We start from the raw sequence: 17,803 nt of genomic DNA, 5'->3' as shown, positions 1-17,803 counted from the left end.
GTGGTAAAGCACTGTCTCTCACCACCAGCCCTGTTGTGGTAAAGCACCGTCACTCACCACCAGCCCTGTTGTGGTAAAGCACCGTCTCTCACCACCAGCCCTGTTGTGAAGTCAAGTAGCTACATGTCCATCTACTGCTCGTCTCCCGGCCTCATAGTTTAGTTCCAAGTGAGGTTCAGCCAGACACAAGAATGTGGCCTTATCGTCTCAACATGTAGCCTATTAAACACACTAAGCACGTTCTTCTGGTGTTGGGCCTCTCAATGCAGCAAACCTGTCTGGTGAGATGACTGGAGGCCTGTGGAACATAAATCAGATAGCTAACCTATCTAGTGAGATGACTGGAGGCCTGTGGAACATAAATCAGACAGCTAACCTATCTAGTGAGATGACTGGAGGCCTGTGGAACATAAATCAGACAGCTAGCATGGCATTAGTCATGTAAACACCTTACTCTGATTATCATAATCAGTCAAAAGTCAAAATCGAAGTAGGCATAATCTGCTCAGAAAACCAGGTTTTTAATCGATTTTTCGAATTATTAGGCGATACATTTTTACGATATAGAGCATTTTAGATTTTGTGGCTATGGTAACTAGTGACAACCGTGGATCACCTCTACATAATAAGGCTGTGACGTAAGTATTTGTGTGGGTTCTTTTTTCGCACTCCGAGGACTCTCCTCTCCACGGATTGGCTGCAAGTGGAGAAGGGGGGCTGGCAGTTGCGAAAGCCACAAATACGTTTCTCTTCAGGTCTCATGTACAGTGAAAGTTTAAGTGTTTAATTTTGGAGCCTCATCCGAGAGCGACGGAGTCGATAGAAGTTTTTAAACGTTTTTCCATTCAAGTATGGTCGAAGATTACTGTTCTATTTCAGGCGAAAATACGGATATGCACTCACAGAGGAACGCAAAAAGCGGATTAAGTTGTAAAATGGTTCTTCAGGCGGTGGGCAAAGTTTTAAGGTAAAATAACAATATGTTTGAATTTGTCAGGTTTAAATGGTTTATATTCATCATACTTGTTGCGAGCCTTCTCCATAATGTGAAGACGGCAGCAGTGGGCTCGCGACGGTACGCATGACAGCAGCATGCTTGGTTTATAGTGGAACTTTCCATGGGACAGCAAAAGGAACGTTCACTGTCTGATTTGGGAAATATACTTTTGTTGTTAAAAAAGAAATCTGCTAAGCATATACTTGACGTTTTAGATTAATTTCGGATTTCTAAAACGTTGGAGTACAGTTTGGAGAAACTATGCACAAAGTAGGCTATCGACTTGACACGATTCCGTAGTAGTAGCAGCAACAGTGTTTTCTAGCCATGGTGTGTGTCACGGCCAAAATGTTAGAAGTAGATAGCCAATACTGTCATTTTCATATCGGTAAAAGGTCGTCTCTGAATCAGTTCTTGGTTTGATCCGTGGCAGCAGAAATTGGATGCGCGAACATGTAGTTTTGCAGACTGGTATCATAGATTAGACGTAACATAGTAAAAGTAAACCCGGGACAATCCAATTATCTTACGTTTGGTATGGTTACTTAAGGCAAAAACAAAAGGAGGGTGGTTGGTCGGGCGTAAAACGCGAACGTCTAGCAATCCAAAGGTTGCAAGATAATCCATCCACCTGAAAGGTGTGGCATATCAAGAAGCTGATTAAACGGCAACATCATTACATAGGTGCAGGTTTTGCTGGAGACATTAAAAGGCCACTCTAAAATGTGCTGTTTTGTCACAACACAATGCCACAGATGTCGCAAGTTTTTAGGGAGCGTGCAATTGGCATGCTGACTACAGGAATGTGTTAATTGCTTTACCATTAGCCGCCTCCAACTTTGTTTTAGAAAATGTTAAAGTACGTCCATCTGGACTCAACTGCAGCTCTTCATGGATGAATCCTGGTTTCAATTGTACCGGGCGTGTATGGCGTCGTGTGGGTGAGCGGTTTGCTGATGTCAACATTGTGAACAGAGTGGGGTTATGGTATGGGCAGGCAGGCATAAGCTAAGAACAATGAACACAATAGCGTTTTATCTATGGCAATGTGATACTGTGACGAGATCCTGAGGCCCATTGTCTTACCATTAATTTACCTCCACCACCTCATATTTGAGCATGATAATGCACAGCCCCATGTCACAGTGTTCTGTACACAATTCCTGGAATCTGAAAATGTCCCAGTTCTTCCATGGCCTGCATACCCACCAGATATGTCACCCATTGAGCATGTGCGGGATGCTCTGGATTGACTTGTACAGCAGCGTGTTCCATTTCCTGCCAATATCCAGCAACTTTGCTCAGCCATTTGAAGAGGAGCAGGACAACATTCCACAGGCCACAATCAACAGCCTGACCAACTCTATGCGAAGATATGTCGTGCTGCATGAGGTAAATGGTGGTCACACCAGATACTAACTTAAAAATACATTTAAAAAAATGTATCCATGCCCCTACCTTTTTTAAGGTATTTGTGACCAACAGATGCATATCTGTATTCCCAGTCATGTGACATTCTTAGATTAGAGCCTAATGAATCTATTTCAATTGACTGATTTCCTTATATGAACTGTAACTCGGTAAATTCTTGCATGTTGTGTTTTTTGTTCGGTGTACTTACTATTTTTTTAAGCTATTTTGCAACTACTTATCTAACCTTAACCCTTTAACCTAACCCCTAGCCTAGGAAATGTTATCATTAGCCACCTAGCTAGTGTTAGCCCCAACCAATTGGAATTTGCAACATATCATACGTTTTGCAAATTCGTAATACTCTACATAGTATGTGGACACCCCTTCTAAATAGTGGATTTGGCTATTTCAGCTACACCTGTTGCTGACGGGTGTATAACATCGAGAACACAGCCATGCAATCTCCATAGACAAATATTGGCGCTAGAATGGCCTTACTGAAGAAATCAGTGACTTTCAACGTGTTACTGTCATAGGATGCCACCTTTCCAAGTGTTTTAAAATTTCTGCCCTGCCAGTGCTGCCCCGGTCAACTGTGTCTGTATAGTGGATCATACGAAATGGGTGCTGGACATCCACAAATTTAATGCATACGAAACGTAACATATAATATGGATTGTCTTGGTTTACGTACAGAATAATACGAAATGTTCTGAGACCACGTTGCAGACAGTTTTATGAAGTCTGGCACTGAACATCTAGATACTTTTAGAAACGCAAATGTGCTGTCAACTTTCCCACTGCAAAGCTATACTTGCATAAGCCTAATTTATACTGTTTTCTCCTTGCAATATTCTTCACAGCTCAGAATTTAAAAAGGAAATTGCTGTCTGTGTTTAGTTGTAATTATTACAGGCTTATTTAACTCTCCAGTTCTGTGTTAGGCTACCTCTGACTAGTGAATTGCTGCTATGTGGCAAAACCCCCTAAGCTTTACATGGCTTCCAGCACTCAGCGACTGCACGACAGATCTCCACAGCAAGACTGAACAAGAATGAGAGCAATGTGATACGCCTCCTCAACCGCTGTAAATAATTAAAGCCTCCGTTTTATTCAAACACTGCATATTTAGAGGTGTTTTAGATTGAAAGACCATAAACTCATTTCTTTCTCTAAACATTACAACAGCACAACTTATACATGCACTGTTACACAAAGCATGTTTTTTTTGAGGTTGCCTGTTTCAGCATTGCATACTAAGACATAACTCAGACTTAAAGTGGGGCAGCGTTTTGAAAATAAACAAATTCGCTGGTCCCATTTTTGCAAAGAGTTATGGGAAATTAGAATCCCATTGTCTTAACCTTTTGTTATCTTCAACCTAGCCTAAAATCAGGAAACTCTTTTATAAACACCACAATAGGCCGTAATTTGGACTCGCTGGCCAAGTATTTTGCCTCGTCAACGTAGTCAGTTTAAATCTTGTGGCCCTAACCATGGGCCCTGTCAGTGTGGCCCTGTCGTGTAAAGTCTTTGAGAGACATAATGAGGCTAATCCTTCTTGGGACAGAGTGGCCACTCTGACATGCTGGCTGGTTTCTCTCTTAAGTTCCCCCTCTCTTACCTCCACCTCCATCACAGGAGTTGTTTCAACCAGCACAAAGGGCAAAAGCCTGGAAACACACAGTCCTAATTAATGGCACCTTGGGTAATAGATACTGGTTTGTGCAGTATTGGCTTTAAGAATGTCTACCATTTTAGGATTCTGTGTTGTTGGAATGCATTATCAGGGCTGTCCCTGACAAAAAATCAATATAAACACATCCTATGTCTGTTAACCAAATCAACTAGAGGTCGACCGATTAACTTCTCTAAGGTAGGGGGCAGCATTTGGAATTTTGGATGGAAAGCATGCCCAAATTAAACTGCCTTGTACTCGGGCCCAGAAGATAGGTTATGCATATAATGTAGATTTGGATAGAAAACACTCTAAAGTTTGCAAAACTGTTAAAGTAATGTCGGTGTGTATAACAGAACTTATTTGGCAGGTGAAAACCTGAGAAAAATCAGTTCAGGAAGGATTTTTTGTTGTTGTAGTTTTCTGTTCAATGCCATTACAGTATCCATTGACTTAGGACTCAAATTGCAGTTCATGTGCCTTCCACTAGATGTCAACAGTCTTTAGACATATTCAGGCTTGTATTCTGAAAAATGAGGGAGTAAGAGCAGTCTGAATGAGTGGACCCTGCCGTGTCAGAGCTTTTTTATGCGCGCGACCAGAGTGCCTTTCTTGTTTACCTTTTTATATTGATAATGTTAATGTCCGGTTTGAAATATTATTATAGATCATTTAGGCTAAAAACAACCTGAGGATTGAATATAAACATTGTTTGACATGTTTCTATGACTTTACAGATACAATTTTGATTTTTTTGTCTGCCTGTTGTGACTGCGTTTGAGCCTGTGGATTACTGAAGAAAACGCGCGAACAAAACAGAGGTTTTTGGATATAAAGAGACTTTATCAAACAAAAGGAAGATTTTATTGAATAAATTGATGTCTTCTGAGTGCAAACATATGAAGATCATCAAAAGTAAGGGATTCATTTTCTCTATTTCTGATTTGTGTAACTCTTCTACTTGGCTGGTTACGGTTTGTAATTTGTCTGCTGGACTATGTTCTCAAATAATTGTACGGTATGCTTTCGCCGTAAAGCATTTTTGAAATCTGACACCGTGGTTGGATTCACAAGAAGTTCATCTTTAAACCTATGTTTAATAGTTGTATCTTTCATGAATTTTTATAATGAGTATTTTTGTATTTGAATTTGGCGCTCTGCAATCTCACTGCATGTTGGCCAGGTGGCACACCCTAGAGAGGTTAAACGGAATGGCCGATTAATTAGGGGTGATTTCAAGTTTTCATTACAATCGGAAATCTGTATTTTTGGACACGGATTTGGCCTATTTAAAATACATATGTTTTTACACCTTTTTTATTTAACTAGGAGAGTCAGTTAAGAACAAATTCTTATTTTCAATGACGCCCTAGGATCGGTGGGTTAACTGCCTTGTTCAGGGGCAGAACGACAGATTTGTACCTTGTCAGCTTGGGGATTCGTTTTTGCAACCTTCCGGTTACTAGTCCAACGCTCTAACCACCTGCCTTACATTGCACTCCACAAGGAGCCTGCATGGCAGGCTGACTACCTGTTACGCGAGTGCAGCAAGGTAAGTTGCTAGCTAGCATTAAACTTATCTTATAAAAAACAATCAACCTTAACATGGTGGTTGATATTACTCGTTTATCTAGCGTGTCCTGCATTGCATATAATCGATGCGGTGCCTGTTAATTTCTCATCGAATCACAGCCTACTTCGCCAAACGGGTGATTTAGCACTGTCGTTGCACCAACCCTAACCATAAACATCAATACCTTTCTTTAAAATCAGTACACAAGTATATATTTTTAAACCTGCATATTTAGTTAATATTGCCTGCTAACATTAATGTCTTATAATTAGGGAAATTGTGTCACTTCTCTTGCGTTCGCTGTGCTTCAAGCATGGAGCTGTTTATGACTTCAAGCCTATCAACTCCCGAGATTAGCCTGGTGTAACCGATGTGAAATGGCTAGCTAGTTAGCAGGGTGCGCGCTAATAGTGTTTCAATCGGCGAGGTCACTTGCTCTGAGACTTGGAGTAGTTGTTCCCCTTGATCTGCAAGGGCCGCTGCTTTTGTGGCGCGATGGGTAACGATGCTTCCAGGGTGGCTGTTGTCGATGTGTTCCTGGTTTGAGCCCAGGTAGCGGCGAGGAGAGGGACAGAAGCTATAGTGTTACACTGGCAATACTAAAGTGCTTATAAGAACATCCAATAGTCAAAGGTAAATGAAATACAAATGGTATAGCGAGAAATAGTCCTATAATTCCTATAGTAACTACAACCTAAAACTCCTTACCTGGGAATATTGAAGACTGATGTTAAAAGAAACGACCAGCTTTCATATGTTCTCATGTTCTGAGCAAGGAACTTAAACATTTGCTTTCTTACATGGCAAATATTTCACTTTTACTTTCTTCTCCAACACTTTGTTTTTGCATTATTTAAACAATTGAGCAGGCAGGGTAGCCTAGTGGTTAGAGCGTTGGACTAGTAACCGGAAGGTTGCAAGTTCAAACCCCCGAGCTGACAAGGTACAAATCTGTCTTTCTGCCCCTGAACAGGCAGTTAACCCACTGTTCCTAGGCCGTCATTGAAAATAAGAATTTGTTCTTAACTGACTTGCCTAGTTAAATAAAGGTAAAATAAATGTTAAAAAATTATACTAAGTAAAAGTGTTAATTCAGTATTGTTGTAATTGTCATTTACAAAAAAATAAATAAATAATCGGCAGATTAATCGGTAGCGGCTTTTTTTGGCCCTCCAATAATCGGTATCAGTGTTGAAAAATCATAATCGGTCGACCTCTAAAATCAACTAGATTCACCAAGCTTGTCTGCATTAAGCACACTGTTTGATTAAATCATTAAGATAAACAAATGATTAGAGGGAGTCCGACCAGCAATTGATTTGATTGTGCTGGGCCGGGCTCAGACTTGCTGTGTTAAAGACAGCACGTGACTAGTACCCGTTGTCTCTCTCCTCCCTGCTGCTGCGACCACAGTGTTTATCGCCTTGGCCGTGTTGCTGAAGCTGCAACATAAATACAGCCATTTCTGACTGAAAAGTTCCGTTACCAAAATCCCTCATTTGTTTAGGAAAATCATTCCCTCAGCCATTGCTCTCTTTGTGATGCATATATGCATCGCATGCACGTGACCAATAGGGCCTGATCTATAGCATATCATAATCACATCAAACAATTGGTTATAGCAAACTCTGAACACAGCAAAATGGATGCAGAGGACGTGACAAACTCTAAACGGGAATGTTTAGGCAACTGGTTGCTCATGAGGTAAATGGGAAGTCAGATGTGTGGAATAAATTTGACTAGTTGTGTAAAATACTGGAGCTGAAGAAAAATAAGGTGAGTGCTGCTTGCATATTATGTGTATCAAACAGGGGCTGTTAAATTACAATATACTTTTTCTGACAGTGTGGAACAATGTAAACAACACTAAATAAATGATCAGCTTCGCAGAGAGTGTTACGCCTTTATCACAGAAAAGACTAAAAACAGTCGCATTCATTCGTGAATGCAATTTCCGATAATGAAACTGTTTATTTTTTGTTTAAGCTAATTGTTCAAAGCTTGCTTTATTTGATTTTAAAACTAAAATGCTTGATTTGCATTTCAGATCATGAATGACTCGTATGCTGTGTGATGACATGAATGAATGATGGCTTGATACAGTAGCCTGTATGGAATATAGGCCTCAGTAAGTTACAGGATGTGCTCTTAGTTTTACAGCTCAATGGTGGTTATACAAGGCTGCGATACTAAGCCTACTAATGATAATGACATTACTTATTATTACAATTATGATGATGATAATAATTAGAACAAGAAAATGGAGCGTTTACACATTTTTCGGGCGATTTGGAGCATTGTAAGCGACACTAACTACATGAAATAATACCAGAGAGCCTGTCCTAATGGGAAAAAGGTGTAAGGCCTTTATTACAGCAAAGCAAAGTTTAAAAACAGCCTAATTTAAAAACAGCCCAATTTGTGAAATTGTTTACATGACATGAATCAGGAGGCTATAAAACAAACACTCAAACAGGCAACAGAAGCAGGATCTGTCTTATTTCTATAAATAGATCATTTATAAAGCCAGACACATTTAACAGTTAGGCTATTGATTATACACCTAATTAAGTTGGGGTTTACTCTCTCCTCACTTTACTTAGAGAAAACAGCCTTTGCCTTATTGTCTATTACTCGTTCTGCTGCTGCCTCCACTGCATTCTTCTCAACACCGAAATGCTGGTTAAAATTGCAATTATGCATATAGCAACATGTTCTAGGAAAAGGTGCAAATTCAACAGCGTTCTGATCTTTCAGAACCGTGGACAGCGACCACTATCCAATGCGGGACAAAGTGCATTTGTTATAAAATAATTTTTATTAGTGTTGCATAATTGTTCTTATGTAATATAACCATATACAATTTCAGTAGCACATGTCGTAGAGTACCATCCCCACGTCCACAGTGGATTAGTCCACTCAGACATGCACGAATCAGACTGGTCTCTTGTACACTCTATATATAGATTTTGTTGTTGTTTTCACTACTGGTCAACTGAAGAAATCTCGGCCGACCAACAGCCTATCAACCAGACAATCAACCAGTGGACTAAATGGGGTCAGCCGTACATTACTGTAGCGGATAACAATCTGTAAAACCTAACGGGTAACGACAAGTTCTTCATACCCTTGCCTAACTTAATTTACTTTAGAATACCACAGCGATTTGAAATTGGTTGATGCATGTGGCCTACCTACACGTACCACCTTTAAAGGTTTGCTTTTATGACCTTCAAGGGGATTTTCCAGTGACGTTTGAGGAAGAAGAACAAAATGGTTATATGAAGTTAATAAGTAGGCCTACAGTATGCCTAGTTCTCAGCTCACAGGGAAGAAAACACATTACCCAACCTTGTTTCCTCAATAGTGAAACAGCTGAATACAGAGGCAGGTTACATTGAGGTTGAAGTGGGTAAATTCATGTTGAGATGAATGGGTTAGGATAACTAGGGCCTGTGAGAAGACTGCACAATGAAATCCTGACTTTGTTTGAGTACATGAAAAATCCCTCTATGTAATCACTGATGTGATCTGATATGACTGGATCGGTGAACAAGGTGTGGCGGAAACCACAGGAAATGAAGGAAGGATACCTTAGTGGAATACTGGACCAGAGGGGGCTAGGCCCCGAAGATGTTCTCCTCTCTCTCACACGTCTGTTGTGATGTAGATGACCCTACATTGTGTCAGCGGGGGGTCCCTTGTGCTCAGTATGGGAAGTGGTGCTCTGAATGGGGTTTAGTCCGATGGCTTACTCCATGTTCTACGGAGAAGCTATATGCTGAGTGCATTGTTGCAGTGTCGCTTTTCGTCACAAAAAGGGCGTGAAATGGAACCTGCTGTAGCCAACTAGCTAGCCGGGTGCTTTTCCTCGTCATGACCAAAACATGATGGCGTACAATTTTTAGCTGATAGGGGAATGAATACATAAGCAGCATATCAAACTGGGATAATGTTTGAGTTTTCACCGGCAAGTAGAATAATATTTGCCAGGGCATATTTCAAAAAATATTATAAATCGGATTATTTCCCATGGAGATGTGGGAAGCTAAAGGCTAGCTAGCTTGCTATGTTTGTAGCCAGGCTAAGCAAGCTGGCCAGGCTGCCAGTTAGCTACTACCAGCAAGGGAAGGTTACTCTTCCTTGCTTGACCAAAAAAAAAAAATAATAACGTTGCTATCGCCCGTTGTGAATGGGAACGGCGAGGTGTTCATGTTGCCAAAAGGTGTCTGCTGCTGGGTTCGCGCCCGGGAGGTCCGTGGGGCGACGCACAATTGGCCTAGCGTCGTCCGGGTTGCGGAGGGTTTGGCCGGTAGGGATATCCTTGTCTCATCGCGCACCATACCACGAAATTGGGGAGAACGGGGTCAAATAAAACAAATCAAAATGTAAATGTCCGCTGCTCCAAAGATCCCACACGCATGTAGTGAACAGAGTGGCGCTTGTAAGTAACCTTATGGCAGCACAGAGGCTTGGGGAGGAGGGACCTCGAGCCTCTTAACACATTTTTGTAAGCGAGCCTCTGTCAAGTGATCCTCTGTGCCGTGAAGGGAAATGAATGTGACTGTGGGTAACAGGGCATGAAGGTACATTCAACAAGGTTAATAAGAAAAACAGACGTCACATGGCTATAGAAGACTTGCATCAAACAGGCCTCAGGACAGTTTGGCCGCGACTTCTGAAAGTAAAAGAAATCAGAGAAGACTGCCATTGTCATTTCCTCCGAGACTAGCTGAGTATGATACGTGTGGAGATTTCTGCCCTTACTCCTGTATCTTTATAACCCAGTAATGGCTGTTATGGCTCGGCTGGCTCGGCCTGCACCTCCTCGGTCAGTGGTTTTTCAGGGAAAAGAGCCATTGAGAAGTATACTCAATTTAGATGCCTGAAATAGATCTGTAGGTCTAACTGGAATCAAGGATTCTAAAGCTGATATTCTCAAGCCAAAGTTTGTCCTTACGAAATGGGTAAGAGCTGAGTGTATGCAGTAGGGTTCAAGCATCTTGCTCACGTATTGGTCCTCTATTACAGTTGGGATGAAAACTGCCAATGGAACAAATATGTATTACTCACTACTGTAAATCTCTCAGGATAAGAGCATCTGCTAAATGACTAAAATGCCAATGTCAGATCACAACAGGAGGAAGGAACCTTTTTTACTTTGGATTGATTCACTTTTTGTGAATCAATTGTGTTATTGACTGTACGTTTATCTCATGTGTAACTGTGTTTGTCACACTGCTTTGCTTTATCTTGACCAGGTCGCAGTTGTAAATGAGAACTTGTTCACAACTGGCCTACCTGGTTAAGTAAAATGTAAAATATGTTTTGGCCTCTGACTTTTATCTTGGTTGATTTGCTTTTGTTGCTAGGGTTGATTTGCTTTTGTTGCTAGGGTTGTTTTGCTTTGTTGCTAGGGTTGTTGTTCAGGTTTATGTTTTGTTGGTCCAAAAAGTACAGCAAGAACATCTACGCCTCTGTTCCTGATGTTGTCTTGTCTCTTCTGTTTGTCCGTTTCCACTGAAAACACTGCTGGTCAGCTGGTGTTGCATTAAGTCCAGGTGGTAAGAAAAGCAGCATGTTTTTCTGGTGTGGACGGAGTTCACCTCCACATACCAGGGCTACATGGAAACCTGCTCAGTCGGCGCTTCAGAAATCCATCATAGCTACTCTTCAGGGGGAAAAACTCCTCACATTGTCTGGCATAACTTTGTTGTTTACGCTCCAAGCACAAGTTCTCCCTAAATCAAAACCTCAACCATCATGAGGACAATGTGTTTTTCCTCTTTTTTTGAGGGTTTTGGGGAGGGTTAGGGTTAGCTGATCCTAGATCTGTGCTCAGTGTGCTGGAAGCCATCTTGTGTACTTGAACTGTGTTGAATGGATGCTGAATGCTGTTCCCTGTCACAGATTGCATTAACCACTTCCATATGCCAATTGTTAGATGCTTCCCAAATTCACCAGGCAATTTAAGCAACAGTTGTGCAATATTGGCCTTGTCAACCGGTGACACTGACTGAGGGGAAAGTAAATACATTGGTAAAGTTTGCAAAGGTTTAAGTCATACCAAATGTGTTTAGATTGCATACTGCAGTCAATGCACTAATACAAATGAGGAAATGCTCTTGTTCCAAGCCTTAAAGTAGCAGTGTGTTTGTGCCTCAGTGGAGGTGGACTTGGTGCATGTTTCGTTGTTCAGGCGATAACTAAAGAGTTAGCCAGCCACGTGTACAAAGTGGCCATGTGGCTCGATTCCAAGGTTGCCTACTTAAATCCAGCACTGTTGGCATAATACATACAGTCAAAACATTTCCAGCTAATTCCTCTGTAACGTGTATTCCCAAGTGGTGGTGGTGATGATGATGCTATTACTTGGAAGCAGGTTGTTGGGGCAGTAACAGCCAGTCTTGTGTTGTACCTGCCAGAAGGCTGCCTCGTTAGTGGGTTATCTATTTTAGTCTTGAACACTGCACGTTCGGCAGCCACACAGCCTTTTTCTTACAGGCCTACAATACTAGTTGACTCCCGATGAGGAGCATTGGAAACTGCATAGTGGTAGATAAACCTGTGCATTTTCTGGACTTGAAGAGTGATGGTCACAGGCACTGAATGGTGCACTTCTGAAACGATCCACAGAAGTTTCCAGAAACACGAACGCGGTCACTCGTCCTCCTCTTCCTGAGTTTGTCACAGTCTACCACTTATTTGAGGTGGGAAAGGTCCTATTTTACCATGCTACACCAGTCTTCCCATGCACCAGTGGGGTGATTATTATTTTTTTTTTCCTGGCCTAATTTAAAGTCTGGGACACTGCAGATAACACTCCTAGCTAATTATTAATGAGTCTCTTTTCTTCCCCTTCTATTTCCCTCTTTATTCTCTCTCCTCTTCCCTTTTCCATCATTCATTGTCTTTCATGTCGACCTGTCTCTCCCTCTCTGTGACCACACTCACCTGTCCAGGGTCAAGAGCCTGAGGCCTTACATTGCCCTCTCTAACCTCTCACCTGTCCAGGGTCAAGAGCCTGAGGCCTTACACTGCCCTCTCTAACCTCTCACCTGTCCAGGGTCAAGAGCCTGAGGCCTTACACTGCCCTCTCTAACCTCTCATCTGGCTCAGGCCTTTCTCTTAATCTTTCTCTGCCCTCTTGGCCAACATTTTTTTCCCCTTTTGAAAACATTCTGTATCACTAAGCCACTTCCTGTCTCGCCTTTTCCTTAATTTCCTCATTTTCCAAACCCTGCCTCCTTCCCACATATGTGTGGTACAAGGAGGTACATCCTGGAGCAATTAGTTTATTTTAGGATACAGAGAACTTCCTCTCTGCTAGTACCCCTCCCCTGATACTCACATAGGACTGTGCCTGCTCTTGGTAAAGCTCTCCCAGGCAGGGTCTTTGCCATAAAAGGCATTGTATGCGTCCTGCTGACCAGGCTAGGCTAGATCAGACCAGAGGCCAGGGCCAGACATGTCTCTGGCTGGTGAATGGACAGGAAGTTGGCACTGTCTGGTACTAGGAGGAAACCATGCATGCCATAGACTATGTAGTCACGCTCACCAGCTGGGTCTCTTAAAACTGGGACTCAAATAATAGTGTTCAGGGACCAACATTAATGGGTTATTCAATCAGACTACGTGAAGTGTGTTTGTATTTGTCAAGGTTTTTGCGTGCATGACTTTGAAGTCTCAGGATGATATCTGGAGGAGAAACAGACAAGACTGAACACTCAGAGGGCCTGTCTTATTCTGGGAGGAATGCAGAGTGTGTGTGTGTGTGTGTGTGTGTGTGTGTGTGTGTGTGTGTGTGTCAAATCCTTTTTTAAATTCAATAACCAAATTCGCCAACTCAGATTTGATTGAAGGTCTTTGTAGGGGCCTGGCAGTTGTGGGTTCAATAGCTGCATGGCTGACTGGATCTCACAGCTGTTGGCTCTGTCAATGACCCTCACTCTCTCCTTCAATCGCTCTGCCTCTCTCTTATAAGTCCATCTCATTGCCTGACCAGCTGGACAGCTGTCACCATCCTGGTCCCGCAGTAACGCTCAAGAACTGACCAGAGACCAGCCCTGTCTGCTGGTTTGTGTGTGTCTCTCATTTCTAATCTACAGCCCCCTAGTCCTCGGGACAGTGAGTCAGACCATAGAGCTGGGAGGTCCCCAAAAAATAAATATATATATATATATTACAGTTGAAGTCGGAGGTTTACATACACTTAGGTTGGAGTCATTCAAACTCGTTTTTCAACCACTCCACAAATTCCTTGTTAACAAACTATAGTTTACATACTAAGTTGACTGTGCCTTTAAGCAGCTTGGAAAATTCCAGGAAATGACGTCATGGCTTTAGAAGCTTTTGATAGGCTAATTGACATCATTTGAGTTAATTGGAGGTGTACCTGTGGATGTCAAGGCCTATCTTCACACTCAGTACCTCATTGCTTGACATCATGGGAAATCAAAATAAATCAGCCAAGACCTCAGAAAAAAATGTGTAGACCTCCACAAGTCTGGTTCATCCTTGGGAGCAATTTCCAAACGCCTGAAGGTACCACGCTCATCTGTACAAACAATAGTACGTAAGTATAAACACCATGGGACCATGCAACTGCCATACCATTCAGGAAGTAGATGCATTCTTGTCTCCTAGAGTTGAACGTAATCTGGTGCGAAAAGTGTAAATCAATCACAGAACAACAGCAAAGGATCTTGTGAAGATGCTGGCCGCTCAGCAAGGAAGAAGCCACTGCTCCAAAACTGCCATAAAAAAGCCAGACTACGGTTTGCAACTGCACATTGGGACAAAGATGGTACTTTTCGGAGAAATGCCCTCTGGTCTGATAAAACATAAATAGAACTGTTTGGCCATATTGTTTTGCCGTATGTTTGGAGGAAAAGGGGAAGCTTGCAAACCGAAGAAAACCATCCCAACTGTGAAGCACGGGGGTGGCAGCATCATGTTGTGGGGGTGCTGCAGGAGGGACTGATGCACTTCACAAAATAGATGGCACCATGAGGAAAGAAAATGTGGATATATTGAAGCAAAATCTCAAAACATCAGTTAAAGCTTGGTCACAAATGGGACTTCCAAATGGACAATGACCCCAAGCATACTTCCAAAGTTGGCAAAATGTCTTAAGGAAAACAAAGTCAAGGTATTGGAGTGGCCATCACAAAGCCCTGACCTCAATCCTATAGAACATGTGTGGGCAGAACTGAAAAAGCATGTGCGAGCAAGGAGACCTACAAACCTGACTCAGTTACACCAGCTTTGTCAGGAGGAAGGGGCCAATATCCACCCAACTTATTGTGGGAAGCTTGTGGAAGGGTACCCGAAACATTTGTTCTAAGTTAAACAATTTAAAGGCAATGCTACCATATACTAATTGAGTGTATGTGAACTTCTGACCCACTGGGAATGTGATTAACTAAATAAAAGCTGAAATAAATAATTCCGTCTGCTATTATTCTGACATTTCACATTCTTAAAATAAAGTGGTGATCCTAACTGATGGGTCAGAAGTTTACATAGGCGTATAGTGTATGTAGATAGTCCATATAAATCTGCCGTTTCCAGCTACAATAGTCATTTACAACATTAACAATGTCTACACTGTATTTCTGGTCAATTTGATGTTATTTTAATGGACAATAAATGTGCTTTCAAAAACAAGGATATTTTTAAGTGAACTCAAACTTTTGAATGGTAGTGTATTCTCTTTATTTATATATATGTGTGTATATTTATGTGTATATTTCTATTTATATATTTATAACTGTTTGTATGTATATGTATGTATATTCAAATTCAAAATATATTCAATAAATTCAAAAGGAAACTGTAGAAGGATAATGGACCTTTTATACATGCAGTTTGTTGACTGTCCGGCTCGGTAAGAATGACTGAAATGGAAGCTAGACAGGGGAGTATTAAATTCCCAACACCATGTCAAGAGGAAATTATTTTCCACGTTTTTGACGGCAAGGAAATAAAACACATTTTCAATTCGCCCTCCGTAGCAAAATGAGTTTGACACCTGCAGTAGAGGGTGGTTACAGAAGTCCTCAAACATGAGAAGTTGGCAGTGGAACGTTCTAGACATTATCTGTACATTTAATGGTAGTTTCCTCTGTCTTTCAATGTGTGTGTTTAACTGGAAAGCACAGATGTATGCTTCTGATTGGCTCCTGCTGAATAGACTGTCATCAGAGCCACACTGCTCTCACTTTGTTCCTCCTGATTCTGGACCTGCGCCAGTCTTCCAGGAGTTCAGATCTGAGAGGGAAAGGCTTGAGCCAAGAACACATGGGAGGAGGGGGGGGGTTATATGGTGTTTAGACAGGTTGTGAACTGGAGGGGGTGGATGGTGGAAATTAAGGTCAACAGAGGCGCAATAAATTCAGGGCAGAAAGTGAAACTCCCCTGTCCTTAAACAAACCCAAACTGAAGACAGCAAAAAGAGAGGGAGAGAGCGAGGGAAGGAAATGGAAATGTAGAGGAAGGGAAATACTGAAGAGGGAGCGAGGAATTAAGCCGTTGGAATGCTAATCGTGTTCTAGAGTGGTACTCTGAAACTCCATAGAAGTCAGTGCTCAGTGAAAACCCCAAGATGTTAAACCCTGAACACTTGACTGCCATGAAGAGGGATGCCAGAAAATAGGAAAACAAACATAATACCTCTCTGTGCTGTAATGGTCTTTCCTTCAATGGAGCCAAGCCTGCATTGTCCCACAACCCTGCCTTTGTCTGTACTTGTTTCACTAGCCTATTAACCCATTCAACAGTTAACCCCTGGATAGGCTGTATTAGTGGACACGATTTTCAGGGGGGGCGGAGGATTTTGGACCTGGAAGTGTCGTGGGAGTGTGATATGACAGTCCCCTGTTAAAAAAATAGTGCTGGAAGTACATGGCGCTGTGGGCGGCTAACTGTGTGGTAACTGGTCCTAACGGCAGGTCAGGAGTCACGCTCTGGGTCAGGTACTTGAACAAAAAGCTGTCTGTATAGACGCTGGGTGCATGGCCCACAGCGGGCTCAAAATCCCACAGTGGGAGAGACACGGTGACCCCGGCGTAGACCTGTGAGTGTGAAACACAGGGTTGTCTGCTAGCAGTGGCTAAAGGCTGTTTACATATTCAGTTCCACTTTCTGTTAACGTGCATTTAATGCATCCGAAACCACCCATCTGCAATGTCATACTTTAGTTGCTAGCTGCAGTCCCTGCCTTGATTTGAGGACAACTGAAGAGTTCTAAAAAAGTTCCTCTTTCGTCTGTGAATGTCCCTGTGAATTGCTCTAACCTGTCCCCTTTTCTCTTCCTGTCCCCTACAGGAAGTCTAAGACGAAGCCCAATGGGAAGAAACCGCCAGCGGAAGAGAAGAAACAGTATCTGGAGGCGGAGTTCACTAAAGTACGCGTGGTCGACTTCGACCTCAAAGAGCTGGTGCTGCTGCCCAGGGAGATAGACCTCAACGAATGGCTCGCCAGCAACAGTGAGTTACCAGCAGCTAATCAGAATGAAATCATTTTTGGGTCATATTTGAGGTTCCACCAGACACAAGATAACGCTCCCAGAAAAGCTAAACACTCAACAGATTTACTTATATCTCCCCGGTACTCAGACATCAAAATTTCTGCCTTTTTCAGTGTCTTCTCTTTGGATGTGTATTCTATAACAGCACTGCAGCTGAATCCTCAAGAAGTTTAGCTCCAGGTTCAGCTCCTTACGTTATATAATGACTCTATAAGAACAACATCATCTCAGGCATCTCCATCTTAGACATCTCCTCTGGAAGTGTCTGAATCCCTGTAGTTTCCTGCAGGATGAAATGGCTACATCCTCCATTGACAATCCACTGCTTGTTCTATAGTGTTTTTATCTAGTGCCTTCTCCCCAAACGGTGAACTATTATCTTAAATATTATCCTATACAATAATATCTGCTGTTGATAGTTTTACAGGCATCTTCTCTGGGGGTTTGTAAGTCCTGTAACACCCTGTGTTCTCACTGTGGGTTGTTTTATCAGCCTGTGTTGAGAAACCGCATCATGTAAAAACAAATGGAACGTGTTTTAGCCTGCGACTGCATTTTTCAGCGTGAAATCAGGGAGTTAGGCAACTCGGCCAAGCCCCGTCCGTATCGACT

The 17,803-nt window shown here is 42.2% G+C and overlaps 1 protein-coding gene across 5 annotated transcripts in view; it reads left to right on the top strand.

Annotated features, from left to right (window-relative positions):
• The window catches only part of LOC110521302 (MOB kinase activator 2), a 118,089-nt gene that overhangs the window by 89,584 nt on the left and 10,702 nt on the right, over positions 1-17,803 (top strand). For 3 of the 5 annotated variants that reach the window (XM_021598773.2, XM_021598771.2, XM_021598772.2), the window contains exon 2: positions 16,990-17,150. In XM_021598773.2, the coding sequence (XP_021454448.2) occupies positions 16,990-17,150 (161 nt within the window). Of the gene's footprint in view, positions 1-703; positions 968-2,357; positions 2,390-16,989; positions 17,151-17,803 lie in introns of those variants that run through there. The other 2 variants (XM_021598770.2, XM_021598774.2) reach the window with 2 other exon arrangements.

Source organism: Oncorhynchus mykiss, chromosome 30 (assembly GCF_013265735.2).
Source record: "Oncorhynchus mykiss isolate Arlee chromosome 30, USDA_OmykA_1.1, whole genome shotgun sequence".
In the NCBI taxonomy this organism is placed as follows: domain Eukaryota; kingdom Metazoa; phylum Chordata; class Actinopteri; order Salmoniformes; family Salmonidae; genus Oncorhynchus; species Oncorhynchus mykiss.
The sequence above is the reverse complement of the archived record's forward strand: the minus strand, read 5'-3'. Positions and strand labels throughout refer to the sequence as shown.